The sequence below is a fragment of the Melozone crissalis genome, unplaced genomic scaffold, assembly GCF_028551555.1.
Source record: "Melozone crissalis strain CALT ecotype California unplaced genomic scaffold, PUWL_Pcris_2 ptg000036l_1, whole genome shotgun sequence".
Classification (NCBI taxonomy): domain Eukaryota; kingdom Metazoa; phylum Chordata; class Aves; order Passeriformes; family Passerellidae; genus Melozone; species Melozone crissalis.
In genome coordinates this window covers 15,534,074-15,548,419 of record NW_026535814.1, presented here as the reverse complement: position 1 = coordinate 15,548,419, position 14,346 = coordinate 15,534,074, and the positions used below count along the sequence as shown (strand labels likewise).

At 44.8% G+C, this 14,346-nt stretch overlaps 1 protein-coding gene across 14 annotated transcripts in view; it reads left to right on the top strand.

The window, feature by feature from the left end:
- The window catches only part of CELF4 (CUGBP Elav-like family member 4), a 713,118-nt gene that overhangs the window by 624,677 nt on the left and 74,095 nt on the right, over window positions 1–14,346 (top strand). For all 14 annotated transcript variants that reach the window (XR_008483560.1, XM_054283218.1, XM_054283228.1 and 11 more), the window contains exons 7-8: window positions 3,126–3,273; window positions 7,978–8,127. Coding sequence is in view for 13 of the 14 variants with exons in the window: in XM_054283218.1 (XP_054139193.1) it covers window positions 3,126–3,273; window positions 7,978–8,127 (298 nt within the window). In the remaining variant the exon portion in view is untranslated. The remainder of the gene's footprint in view (window positions 1–3,125; window positions 3,274–7,977; window positions 8,128–14,346) is intronic.

Sequence of the window (14,346 nt, the reverse complement as noted above, 5' to 3'; positions counted from 1 at the left end):
GCTCTGTAGCCCCAGCCCAGGCAGGGAAAATCTGCATTTCAAATGGCATATTTTAAAGTACACAATACCCAGGGGCCCTGCTGCTATTGATTTGCCTCTGGTGGGGTCACTGCCTCACTTTCTACAGCTTTATTAACTGGGACCATGCACTGGGTCTCTTTCAAAGTGAAAGGAGAGTGGATGGGACATTTGTCTTCAGGGGGAGCTGGGGAAGGAGTGGGGTGACTTTCATTGGGAATGCCTTGGGGGTTTTAGAAGGAAGACTGGTGACCCTTACAGGACTTGTTCTCCTTCTGTAAATTTCCCTAGAGCCACCCTGGGGGGGAAGCAGGTGGGTCTAATGCAGTCAGCTCCTTTCAAGGTGACTGAATTCCTGTCCTCCCACCCTCGTGGTGCCATTGCACTCACCAAGCTCTGACCATCAACCACTGGGCTGGGTAGGAGCCCCCTCCTCCTCCCCCCAACCTCTGCCCCTGAGCCCCTCCAGACAGAGTGGCACGGCCACAAATGGGATCTGTGACCTCAGAAGTTCAGCAGGAAATTTGTCAAGGGTTGGAACATCCAGACATTCCTGGGCCTTGGTTGAGGCCACCTCTCCAGGCAAGGAAGCAAAGCCACCAGCTGGGGTGTACAGCTGTGCTCAGGTGGGGAATGCTTCATTCCTTCCAGCTCCAGCAACCCCACTTTTACCCTGTTGACTCAGTCTGAAGGCTGCAGAGAGGCCTGTGCCGTCTGGGTCATGATGTGAAGGGCTCATTTCAACATCCAGAGGGGTTCCCAGATCTCTAAATCATCTCAGAGAGTGCATCCACAGGGCACTGAGAATAATGGATGTTGGGTGACTGTTCCCTGCAGGAGCACCTCTGCTTTTAGCAGATGCACCTGATCTAGTTTCCCATGCCACAGATTAGGATTTTTACCACATCAAATTGAAAAGGGGTAAGAAAGTGCTAGAGGCTATAAAACTATTTATTAAAAATCTACAAAGCTACAAATATGTGAAAAATATATTTTTAAAAACAAAACCAAATCTGTAGGTATCACCCAGGTGAAAATACCCAGAAGAGAAAATGAGATGTGAGTCAGCACACCTAGTGTTGGAGTCAATCCAGTGTTAAAGATGGGCGGATGGATTCCCCTTCCTCCTTGACTTCCTTGACATACTTTCTAATATTGCCTGCTCAGTACCTCCTCTGGAGAATTAACTCAAATGATGCCCAGGAACAAATGTGCTCCTTAAAGTAGAATCATTATAGTGTATAATAAAAAAGATTGTCTAATCACTCCATCAGTAATTACAAAGAGCAAAATATCACTAATTAAAATGTAAAAGTGCCTTGTGCAGGGTAAAATAAATCAGGATGATTAACCATCAAAGGGAAAGTCACCATTTTGCCACCAATCTTTATTAGGCTTCAAAAAATAATAATACTCAAACCAGCAGAACACATTTCACCTGTAGATCTGACAATGTGTGGAGTCAGGTATCCTCTGTTACATTTTATTGCTGGAGAAACCAAAGCAAGTTTACGTAACTTGTGCATAGTTATTCTGCAGGTTTTTGTCAGAGCACCCCTTACTTTGGACTGTTTATGGATGGTGGCAGGGAAAGTTTCAGCATTTGAATGAGTGCAGTGATTTCAAGGGTTTGTTTTAGTGTATATGTGTAAGAACAGCTAATTTAGCTGATATTTCAATATTAAAGCGAACAGAAGGGAACAGTCTGTTCCTTGCCATGACTTCTGAGGTCTATTTAATTCTGAGAAGCATGTCCCATGTGCTTAAAGAACAGCATCAGAGGGTGATTTCCTGATGGGAGAGAGAGTGAAATCAGAGAGAGCAGTGAAACAGAGTAACTCCAATTTTGGAGACAGCAAAGACATGAATCACTTCTAAAATCACCACAGAAAAACATTTCTCTTTTCCACTATTATCATCAAGTCACAGATTACCAGAGACTGGGGAATGTGCAGTTTTCCCAAACTTTCTGCTCATCTTCTTTCCCCCTTCCCCTTCTCTAAGCACCCAGAAATTGTCGCTGCTGAGGGTTGGATGCTCAGACATTCCCACCCCTGTCTGGCTGTTTGTCCAGCACCAGGAAAGAGGACAAGAAGCAGCTACAACCAATCTGTCTTATCTTCACACCAGGAAGTGTGAAGGATAAATATTCCTTCTCTGCAGCCATACTGTCCACATGAACCTCACGAGCTCTGTGCTGGGCTCTGAGTGAGGCATAAGGATTACAAAGCCTTGTTTTTATGAAAAAAGCATTCCCAGGCTTCATAAACATTCACCAGCATTCTGCTCCAAACTTTTTAGCCCCAAATGCCTGAAAATGCAGCCTGGGTTCCTTATTTCTGACTTTTGTAGGTGCCCTGAAAGAAGCAACGTTTTGACTTCCTAGAAAAAATTAACTGAGAAGGTCGACCCAGATCAAAACCACAGGGAAGGGGTTTTCTTATTAGACAAATCTAATCTTCCTAAAACAGGGGAGTTCCCTTCTCTTTGGGGAAGAGAAGAGAGTGAAGTACTGCACTTCTGGGGGTCTCTGATAGTGTTGGAAATCGGTGCTACGATCTGGTTAGGAGTTTTGGTTGTGGTTTTTCTCGGTACCCAGCTGAAGCCTCCTAGCAGCACCAGAAAAACTTGGTTTTTGTCGCTGACAGGTGAAGAAAAACAAGATTATCCCTAGAGAACTAGTCAAAATTTCTGCTTTGGAGAAAGAATCCCCTTTTCCTACATACACTCCCATCAGTAACCTCCAAGATTTTCCAGAATTTTGACAAAAGCAACGTAAGCCACAAAACCTCTCTGCTCAGGTATATTGTGTTTTGTCTGTACAAAGACTTTTCTCTGCCTTTTCTCAATTGGTGGGCCGAGTCCAGGGCACAGCAGACCTCCACATGGCGGGGTGGGGAGCATAAAAACCCCAATTTGCCAAGGCGCCCTTTTGCTTCTGTGGCGAGAAGAATGCCCAATCCTGGGGGGTGCCACAGGGGTGGCATGCCGACACCCCAAAACATCGGGATGCATCCCGCCCTTCCCAGGTGCCCTCCTGGAGCCGGTGCCACAGGCTGCCCTGCCAGTGACCGCGTGATATTTTTTCCCTGCTCTCTTTGTTCCAGCTGATGCAGCAGCAAGCGGCCATCATGGCCTCGGTGGCGCAGGGCGGGTACCTGAACCCCATGGCCGCCTTCGCCGCGGCCCAGATGCAGCAGATGGCGGCTCTGAACATGAACGGCCTGGCAGCCGCCCCCATGACTCCAACCTCAGGTACGGGCATGGCGGGATGGAGGGGGCAGAGGGCAGGGAAACCGGGCCAGGTCACGCAGGATGGCTGGCAGGATTTGTTAGCTCTTTGGGATCCCCCTCTGAGCATCAGGGTCTCCTCACGGGTAACAAGCGGAGGGCCAAAGGAAAGGGCCTCAAGTGGCACCAGGGGAGGTTTGGATTGGATATTAGAAAAGGTTTCTTTCCCAAAATGGTTGTCAAACATTGTAACAGACTGCCCAGGGCAGTGAGCCAGCATCTGTCCCTGGAGTTATGTAAAAGGCATGTAGATGTGGAATTAAGGGACATGCCCTCGTGGCAGGCTTGGCACTGCTGGGTTAATGGTCGGACACAATGATCTTAGAAAGAACATTCACTATTCTGTGCTTCTATGACATTTCTCAGTCTAATCCCACACACAACTCCTCTTTATCTCCAAGAACCCTCCAAATGTCACAAAACATCCCACAGCAGCCTACAGTGGTTTATTGGGACATATATATGTCCAGGTGGTCAGTGTTGGTGCTATCACAGCCAGGCTGCCCCACAGACTAGTAAAATAGGGTTGTGGTGAGATGCAATGTCATCAACAAGATGAATTTTGCCCTTGGGACACATAATCATTTCCCCCTGATGTGAAATTGGACAGAAGGCTCTCAAGGAAGACATCTGGTGCTACCTGGATGTGCAGTGAGAGGGTTTTTGGCTGCAGCAACAGAGACAGGTAGCCAGTGAAGGGCTCCCAGGATCTAGCTAGGCTGTAAAAAGCCCATTCTAGGAGCTGCAGTATGGTCCAGCAGGCAGAGAAATAAGCTGAGATGGGAGCAGGACTGTCTTTCTTGTGGCTTGAAGAACATGATTATTCCCATTTGGGCAAGGACAAGTCAAAGGAATCATCAGCTCTGGTAGTCCAGGAATAACATGTGGCCTAACAGCAGGGGGGAAGGGAAGCAGGAAAAGTGGGGCCAAACCTTGAAAGAAGTGAGGATTTGGGAAGTTTTCCAATACACAAGAGTCTGGTGGGGAGGCAGAGGACTCAAAGGCACATCTTGAAAGGACCATTTGTAACAATATCACAAGGGAATGGGGAGAGAAGGGAGAGTAAGAAAGACAGATCTCATTCCACAAGACTTTATGGAGACCCAAGAAAAAGCACATGACTCAAAAATCTTATACTGCACATTTCAAAATGTATGTTTACACAATGATAAATGTATAAACAAAAAGTCGATGGAGCTACTGCAAATCCAAATAAAAAAGTGGCTTAATTATATGTGCACCCTTTAAACCTGCTGCTGGCAAGATTATCATATTTGCATTAGCTAGATTTGTTTTGTGTTGGTGGGAGCAGAGAGAACATCAAACAAAGACTGCCTGGAATTCAAATATTGTCAGGGTCTGGAAAGCTGAATCCACGCATTAGTGTGCAATGGACCCACCACAAAAGAGTGCAAGCTCTTTTGAATATGTATAAGCAAATTCTTGAAAAGAGTGTGTTCTGTATCATGGCTGTGAGAACACCTGTAAAACAGCCAAGCTTGGTGCCCACCAGGATCTCCAGCACACAAAATACATCCCACCTCTTTTTGGGTGTAATCGTTTTCACTTCTGCTATGGCCAGTGCCTTTCAGAGTCATAGAATGATGCAATTTAGGTTGTAAATGGTCTTTAGGATCATCAAGGCTAACCATTAACCCAGCACTGTCAAGCCCACCACTAAACCATATCCTTCAACACCACATGCCTGTGACTTTAAAATACACCCAGGGATGGCAATTCCACCATTTCCCTGGGCAGCCTGTTCCAGTGTTTGACAGGATGAGGGGACTGTTAAACTTTCACTGTCAGAACAGAGGAGAGGAAACTCATGTTTTTTACATGCTTTCTGGATTACCCATGACTGGTCATTATTGAAAATAAGATGCTGGTTTAGATGATCCCCTGATGTCTTTCACGGCAGCCGATTTTGCACTCTTCTAATGACATATTTTCAATCACAGAGCCTATTCACTTTGGCATTATTTCAGATTTACCTTGAATGAGTAGCTTCCTTCATGAAAAACCTCTGTGGTGGGTTGTGGAAATGTCCATTGACAATTATTCCTTGGGAGAAATGTTTAGACTTTGAAATTACTCCTTGTATTACTACAACACTCACAAAGCATGTGATAAGATGCATAGAAAATGTTTCACATAATGTCTGAGCAAGCAAGCCTACAACAGAACAGCAATTTCTGAGTAGCCAGGAGATATCTGAAGCCTAACATTAATTCTCCTGCTGGCTTTTGTTAGCATTCAGAAAGCCAAATGGAAAATGATCATTCTGCTTCATAGCAGGATTTCTAGTCATTGAAGTATATCTTTTTTCTGCCTTGGAAGGAAAATGAAATATTTCAAAGTTCTCAGAAAAAAAAAAAAAAAAAAAAAAACACAACCAGGCACTAGAAAAAGTGTTTGGAACATTGGAAAAAAAAATAGAAAGGAAGTGTTTTGATCTTCCTGAAGCAAAAGAAAAATTGTGCTAGAAAAAAGGTTCTGGTAACCCAGAAGTCCTAGAGGCTTTGGAGGTATGGGCTCAGCACAGTGCCTCTGTGCTGGAATTTTCAGCCCTCCTAATACAGCTGGTTTCCTTTGCATCCCACCTCTAGGAGAGTGGATTCCTGGGAATATGACCATAGGTTAATTCATTTCCATGGGACCTAGGGGCTCAGAGTTTTGGATCCAGGCAAATCTAATAGATGAGAGATAGCATCCATCTCACCTGGCTCTAACCATAAAAAACTTAGACATCTCATTTGAACTGCAGTCACTGGAGTGCAATAAGCACTCCCTATGGGTAATTCAGATCAAGAAAATTGTAACACTCTTTGCTGTCATTTTACCAGTCTTCCATCAAGGGTCAGGTTTATCTCAGAGAACAGTCCATAACTGTGAGGCAATTAATTTGACATTTCTGAGAGTTTGGTTCAGGCTTTACATTTCTCCCATCACTGCAACAATCTGGGTGAAAAGTGGGTCTGGCAGTGGGTCTGCTGCTCTGTTACCTGCAGAGAGCAGCTAGAAATTAAATTTTATTTAGGCTTCCTTCCTTCTTCCTCCTCTCCCTGCCTCCCTCCCTCCCTCTCTCCTTGTTGTAAATCTGCACCTGATGTGGCTACAGCAAGAGATCTCAAACGAGGGATGAAATCCACAACTGGCATGCACCACCACCATTTGTTCTCCACGGTGGCATTATGCCAGTTTTACTCCAGCTACAGATCTGACCTCTCCAGGGGGGTTCTTTATAAGAAGAAAATTGAAGAATTCCAATAAATATGCCTAAACTTCCTTAGACATGCACAAAATAGCAAGCACAAATCCCTTGCTGCAATTTTAGAAAAAAAAATATTATTTACATTTTCTATGCAAATAAAGGAGAGATCCAGAAAAGCAACTGAAATTTTAAGTAGCCTTTGTGATTTGGAAGCTGATGGCATATGCTAAGAGCATTGCCTTTGGACTTCAGTTGCCACTGCTGGCTCCCTGTACCTCCACAGAGGACATTTTTAAAGGCCAACACCATTTAAATAAGAAAAGGGGAAGCAGCAGCTTGTCTGCTCAGGGTATAAGAAATGAGCTGAAGTACTGCCTTTTTTTTTTTGGGCTACTCAAATCCGAACATATTAAAATATCTCATGCATCTCTAGCAGCTTTCTTAAAGCACCAACACAGATTTAAGCAGTGGTTAAAGTGTGTTATTGGACTAACCCATCATGGAATGCTGCAATGGTGAAGACAATATCTGCAATTGGTTTAAAAGAGAGATTACTGCAAAACTTGCGCTTTCAATCAGTAGCATACCCTGATAGAGAAAGATATTGTTGAAGTTAAGATAGTTTCGCTTCCCATGCACACCTAGCAAGCGAAAAATATGATTTCAGGCTCATTGAAAACTCATTTTTGGTCCCTGAAATCATCCTGAACATGTTGCAAGAAGAACAGACTGTCCAGCCACTTTACACTTACATGGGAGTAAGTCAGTGAGGTAGCAGACGGATTTAATTCTCTTCCCAGAAATTCAAGAATTCTCTACCAGTGGGTGACAAGATCCCACTCAGAACATAGAGACAAATTTGTTCTTCTCAAATAGCAGCGTTACAGTCCCCCACAGGATGCATCTGGGAAGAAGAAAAGAAAAGATTCCATGAAAGGAACAGAATTTGGTCCAAATTTTGCCCCAGTTCATTGAGAGATATCTGTTAAAACAGTATGAAGTCAAGCTTGGACCAAACAGGAACATTCAAAAATGTATCACTGGCTACCTTTAGGCTACAAATAAACCTGACAAGTCTTTTAAGGATCCCTGGTGCTGAGAAAGTTCAGAATGAGTTTGCACATGAAAGGTGTATTCATGAGAGAGTGCAGACAGAGCAGTCCTGGAAATCAGTGCACCCACAGAGATCCAAAGGGAATCTGATAGGAACTGCTGTAGGAAGCTGGGGCTGAGAGTTTTTGGAGGTTTTTCAAGCTTGTCTTGAGTGCTTCCTGAACAGGGGAGCGACTGCAAGCAGTCCATTTATTTGCTCAACAGCTTGGGAGCTTTTTCATTTCTCGGGTGTTTGTTTGTTTTGCGGGTGGTGGTCACAGCTGTTGCGTCAGCAGTTTTCTCCACAAAGTTGTTGTTCCCAGCTCTCACCAGCTCTGCCCTTGTGTCCCCCTCACTTTCAGGTGGAAGCACGCCTCCTGGCATAACTGCACCAGCTGTGCCTAGCATCCCATCTCCCATTGGGGTGAATGGTTTCACTGGCCTCCCGCCGCAGGCTAATGGGCAGCCAGCTGCTGAAGCCGTGTTTGCTAATGGCATTCACCCTTATCCAGGTAAGCCAGATACATCCTGTGCCCACAGCCTGTTGCCTCAGTCCTAGGGATACTGTCCACACCCTCAGGCTTTGCCCAGCAATAGCCTGTGGCATGGGTTAAGAAGGGTTACACCCCACACCACCAGGGCTCTGTATTGGTGTATTGTGTCTTATGCAGCTACAGTGTTAAACGGTTCAATCTGGATGATAAACATCAAGGGCATGTTGGAGGTGGAAAAACTGTGTACTGAATATTTGAGTGCTCATCTGCTGGGTAGCATGTCTGGTGAATACAGTCAGGACAACCAGCATGTTTTGCTTCAGCTGAACATTGACCTGAGTCCCGAGCAGCTCGTGCTGGCAGATCCCCTGCAGGACTCCCAAGGGTCCTGCCTCTGGTTAGCCTTGAAGGAGCTGTGCTAAGCCTGTTTGCACCCAGCACTGGCATCTCCTGCTGGAATTCCCCCGCAGCCAGATGGCTCCGGGAGGATGATCCAAAGGGTCCACGTGCCCCAGAGCCAAGCGGCTTCCTGTGTGCAGGGAGCGGGTGTTGATCTCCGAAACGCCCACTGCACACAAATCCTGCTGCCTTACCAGGCCTGGGGAGGGAAGCTGCGTTGATATAGCCTCTGAATGGGCTCGGGGTCACCCCTTGGTGGCACACTGCAGGAGAGCTGCTGCTGGGATTCACACTGTGCCTAGCTCGAAAATGCCAGCACTACTGGAGTGATTTTGCAAGCACTGGCAGTCAGAGATGGATGAGGGAGGTTAAAGGATCCATACTTGCCCCTATACCTGTATTTACAAATACACATACAGTCTAAATCTGTAATTTACCAATTACCATTCCTTAATGTGCACCTACATTTTTCAGCATCCTCAAAACTTGAGATAGCTCTCTCCTCCAATACACTTCCTCTAGAAAGTAATTTTACACCATTTCTGCACACATACTAATGGTAACAATCATAGCAATAAAAAATCCAAGTAAATGTTACTAATTGATCCTAATCACCAGCTGGCAAAGGAATATTTTACCCTGGGGAACTGATAGATTGATCTAGTCTGTTAGGAAATCAAATACTGAGCTCTATGTTCCAGCCAAAAAGTCCCAAAAACTCTAAGAAAAAATAATTCTTTCAATCTTAGCCAGTCCTTAAAACTCAGAAGATTCATCATCATAGGGAAATTTATGAGATACAAGGAAAAATACCATATAGTATAGAAATACCAAAGCCTTATCTAGGTATTGACAAATAATTATCCTCCTCCCAACAAACACTTTGCAAACATGGACTTTGAGTGCAACTCTAAGCAGAATTAAAATCAAGGGACTTGCTGTACTCAAAATTAGGCATGTATATATGTGTTGTAGCAGCATAAGGACAGGGGAGATTTTGGAGTCATCAGAAGACTGCAGAGAGCCCTTAGTGTGTTCAGTGAGTTCAACCACAACACTGAGAAAGCATTCTGTCTTTAAGGTTATATAAACATGGCCATCTGTTCTTCTGTCCATTTATTTCCGTTTGCCTGTTTGCCAGTCAATCATTTCTCTGTTTATTCACCCACTTCTCTGTATGTCTGTCCTTTTATTCTGGTTTATTCAGATCCTTTTAGCCAATTTCAATGATCCATTACTGTGGGTACAGAGAAAATATGTTCTTTCTAGGTGAATCGTAATGGCTTGAACTTTTCTTACTATCTCCAACTACCCCATAATTAAAGAATAGCTCAGTTAGATATTCCATCCATGGTTACATAAAAGCCAATGGCCTCAATCTGATTCTCTCTGAGTTTCTGAGAGACTTGCTCAGGCAGCAATGCCCAGTAAGTCCCTGCAGAAACCCCAAGAGGCTGACACACAGAAAGTTGACAGTCATCCTGCCCCTCTTTGCTGCAGGCAGACAGACTCCCTTCTGCCAGTAGAGCTGACATCCAAACAGTCTGAGCTGTGTAAAGTTTGGATTTATCTCAGGGTAACTTCAGCAATATATTTGTCTTTCTCACTGCTCAGCTTCCCCATAATGTGGTGACACCTTAAGTTATACCAGAGGTGTAAAGGGAACAGTGCCAGGTCAAGCACCCACCTCTCATTGTGCTTTTGTCTGTCCCTGAAATGCTGAAAGCAAGTCCACACAGCTTACATCACGTGTTTGCTCCATCTAATTGTGTTCCTTCTCATGAGCATTTATGCACTCTCCAAACCTCTCCTCCTTGCCACAGGCTTTATTCAGTCCTGGAGCTTAGCAGCATGAAAAATAAAAGGATTAGACATTTATATGGGTAATGAGAACATCCACAGCCATATTAGACTGGATAAAAATGTAGATAGGACACAAAACTTCATGTTTTATGATATAAGCCAGCCACCAATTGCTTGGGGTTAGAAAGAAATTTTCATCACTGGGCAGCTTGTTCCATCATTATGGGATTTTTCTCACTCTCCTCTATTGCATCTCTTACTGCCCTGTGGTTCTGCATGGCTCTGTCCCTAAATGCAAGGGTAGAAATAAAATATTACAGCTGAACAGGCAATTGCACTAACACTATAGAGAAGGGAAGATCATGACAGTCCCCATCCAAAGCCAGCATCTTCCAAACAGCTTTCTTTTATGGTGTATCTCTCATTCTGAAAGTGGCTAAGACTGCTGCTGTATTATGTACATAATCATAGTCTTGCTATGATTATGACTTGCCTTATATTGCCTAAATCCTGAATATTGCTTTCAGATACTCCTTCATACTCCACAAAAAAAAAACCTTAAATGTGGGTTCACACCATTACAGCCTGTAGCAGAATATTCTTTTTTGCCTGAAAACAGCAAAACAGGACAATGAACGTCTCTTGAGGCATGACATCCATATCACTCAGACCCTAATAAATTCCATTAATTGTGCAGTTTCTCTACATGTTCACCTTTCTGACCAGCTGTATTATTTTTGATGCTGCATCCAAAGGACTCCAGAGTACCAGTCTTTATGAAAACAAGTCCATATAACATAATTGTATTTAGCCTGTAATTCCACTCTTTTTTTTCTTCTGTCTTCCCCTGTGCTCTTTTTCCAAGATTCCTTTTGACTGGAGAAGGGATGTGCATGGTGTCATGTCAGTCAGATTACCAAACCATCCACGCCTTTGTGGCGAATGGATGAATACTCTGAACGCCCCTACTCGCCAGGGCTTTGATCACAGCCCCTGTCCCTGCAGGAATGAGCTTTCTCTGTTAATCTGGTCAGGCTATGGATCCATGCAGTGGCACTAAAACACCATTCCTAGCAGTCATAACCTTTGCAAGGCAGGGTCTCACCTTCTCCAAGATCAGACAGTACATAATGCCTCAGTGCACTTTTTGCCACAGAGTGAATAACAAGGCAATAAGTATTCCCCCTTCCACTAGTCTGAGCCCCTTTGGAGATTTGACCTTTTTGTGTATTAATTCCTGCCCTTTAATCTTTCAGTTTGCAGAGCTATTGAACGTGGCAATGTGTCACAATATATAGTGGGGACAAAGAGCATAATCTGCTGTGCCATGATCTTGTGAGTCACTTTGCAGCAGTGCAGGAGCGTTTGCCATTTCCACATTAGTCACAGTAGCAGGGATTGCACTCTTCTGCCAAAGCTTCTTAGCCACCCAGAGCCTCTCTTGTAACCATGTGTGATGTACAGTAGCAGTAGACACCATCTGCACTGGCTTCTGCTGTGTCTCACATCATGAGAATTCCTCTCTCTGCTAACAGGTCCTGCCCTGCCGAATTGCATTGTGAGAGACTAGGCAAAATTCTCACTCCAAAGATAAAGCCTCTTTGGCAAGAGAAAGGGGACATAGAGATGAGAAAATCGGGAGACCAAAGGGTGGCAAGCAAGAGAGAGAAGAGACTGGCTGTCAAAGAATCAGTGAAATGAGAGAACTGGAAGAAGGAACAATGCAGATCCCTCAGAAAGTTAAAGACTGCTCCATAATCCTCTGTCCAGTGCTCAGAAAGAAGTGGAAATACACCACATAGCATCTCACACCCCCTTACTGCTCCTGGGACAAAGGATGTGCAACTTGACCAGAGCAGCAGTTTGGCAGCTTTGTGGAGCCTTAGATGGGGAATGCTTTAATGAGTGCTGAGTTCTTCAGCTTCCTCGCAGGGGGAGCAGAGGGGCAGGCACTGATCTCTTCTCTGTTGACTAGTAATAGAACCTGAGGGAATGGTCTGAAGTTGTGTCCGAGGAGATTAAATTTGGATATCAGCAAAAGGTTCTTCACCCAGAGGATGGCTGGGCACTGGCACAGGCTCCCTAAGATTATAGTCCTAGCACCAAGCCTGACAAGGTCAAGAAGCATTTGGGCAATGCTCTCAATGAGCTGAAGTATTGCCCTTGTTTTGGGCTACACAAATCTGAACATATTCAAATATCTCATGCATCTCTAGCAGTTTTCTTAAAGCACCAACACAGATTTAAGCAGTGGTTAAAGGGTGTTACTGGACTAGCCCATCATGGAATGCAGGCACATGATTTGACTCTTGGGGATCCCCTGTGCAGGATTTTGATGATCCTTATGGATCCCTTCCTAATCAGGATATTATATGATTCTGGTTAAGTTCATTTGGTCTGGATTTAGGTTGCTGAGGAAAAACAGCTAAGTCCCCTCAGTTCTTTGTAATCCATTGAAAGTGTGTGCCCTCATTTATTATTTTCAGGCACACCGTGGTTCTGTTTCCGACTGCTCATCACTTCCAGGTCTGGCTCTATCTTTCCACTCTGCAGAGCCAGCACAAGTTTCTCCACCACCACCAGGACTCCCCTTTAGCACACAGTACATCTGGGCTAGCAAGACAGCAATCTCCATTTCACACCCTGTTCAGGGTCCAGCCCTCTCTGGTGAGGACCAGCTGTCAGTACAAACAGGCAGCCAAGCTTTTGTGCCCACATTTTTCCAAGCCCCCACTGAGACGGGCAGAAAAGGTGTGCCTCACAGGGGAATTCCTGCTCTGTAGCAACTCATGACTTTGTAACTGAACCGAGACCACCAATTCATTTTCCTTGGTTCAACAAAGAGGTATCAGGAACCAATGTCACCCTCTACCAGCAGAGACAGCATTCAGACTCCATCTGCATCTATTATCATTACCCAAGTTAATTTTGCAGCCTGTCATTGAACAGTGCTGCTGATGGACAGGCTGCTGCTCCAGAGCAGTGAGTCCAGTGCCAGTCCTGACCACACCAGGCACCGTCCAGAGGCTCTGGGCAAGAGCAGGGCTTCACCAGTGCAGGGAGAGGAAAGGCCTGGCTTCCCACTCCCCAATGTCTGCCCCGGTATTTCAGGCCTGAAAGGTGTTAGGCAAGGAGAGTTTAGAGAGGAGGTGAATCAGGAGAAGAGAGAAAGAGTGACCTGCCTGCACCTTTAGAAGGTCCAGGATGAAAACCAAACCCACAGCATTGGGTCCAGACATACACTGTGGCCTAGAAAGGTGCCTGGCTCAGCTACCCTGAGGCAAAGCTCCTCACTACAGGAAATCTCTGGCTCTGTATTGTTTGTCCACCCTAAATCTCCAGGTGAGAGCTTTCCTGCTCATATTTTGTATCAGCAGTTCCAAAACTGCAACAGTGAGCACCTGAGACATCATTATGACTAGGAAGCATTTATTTGACCCATTTGTAACAATCTGCCATGTGCCATAAACCACGCTTTACTGGTAAAATAAACAAGTGAAGGAATGCACTCATTAAAAATATAATAACAAGTTGCCATCTTCAATTGTAGTCTAAACCACTTTAATGATGCCATGTACTTCCAATGACCGTGCTGCAGCTGTAATGAATGAGGTTGTTTAAGGCAGTTGTGTGAGCCTTTCCAGAGCAAAAGTGGTTTCTCCTCTGATCTGGAAGAAGGTTCAAACACAAATCAAACTCCATGCTTATGTCTTCAGTAGCATCTATGTGAGTTAAGACCTTGAGCTTTATTTTTAAAACTGACTTAAACTAAGCCCCAAAATATGGACTTTAGAGCACCTTAAGAGCTTTTAAAACCTGACCCTGACTTATGTGATCATGGCCTTTGGCAAAGAGAGGGAAGTCTGGTCCTGGCTTTGCTGTTGAGTGTTTGTCACCTTGACTAGCCATGTCCACCTGTCTGCCTTTTTGAGTCACCTGTGTCTTTCTTGCTGTGTTATCTGGAAGCTCCTCATTGCCAGACATGTCTCCTGTCATGTTTTCACTCAGCATCTGTCTCAGAGGGAATCTGATTAG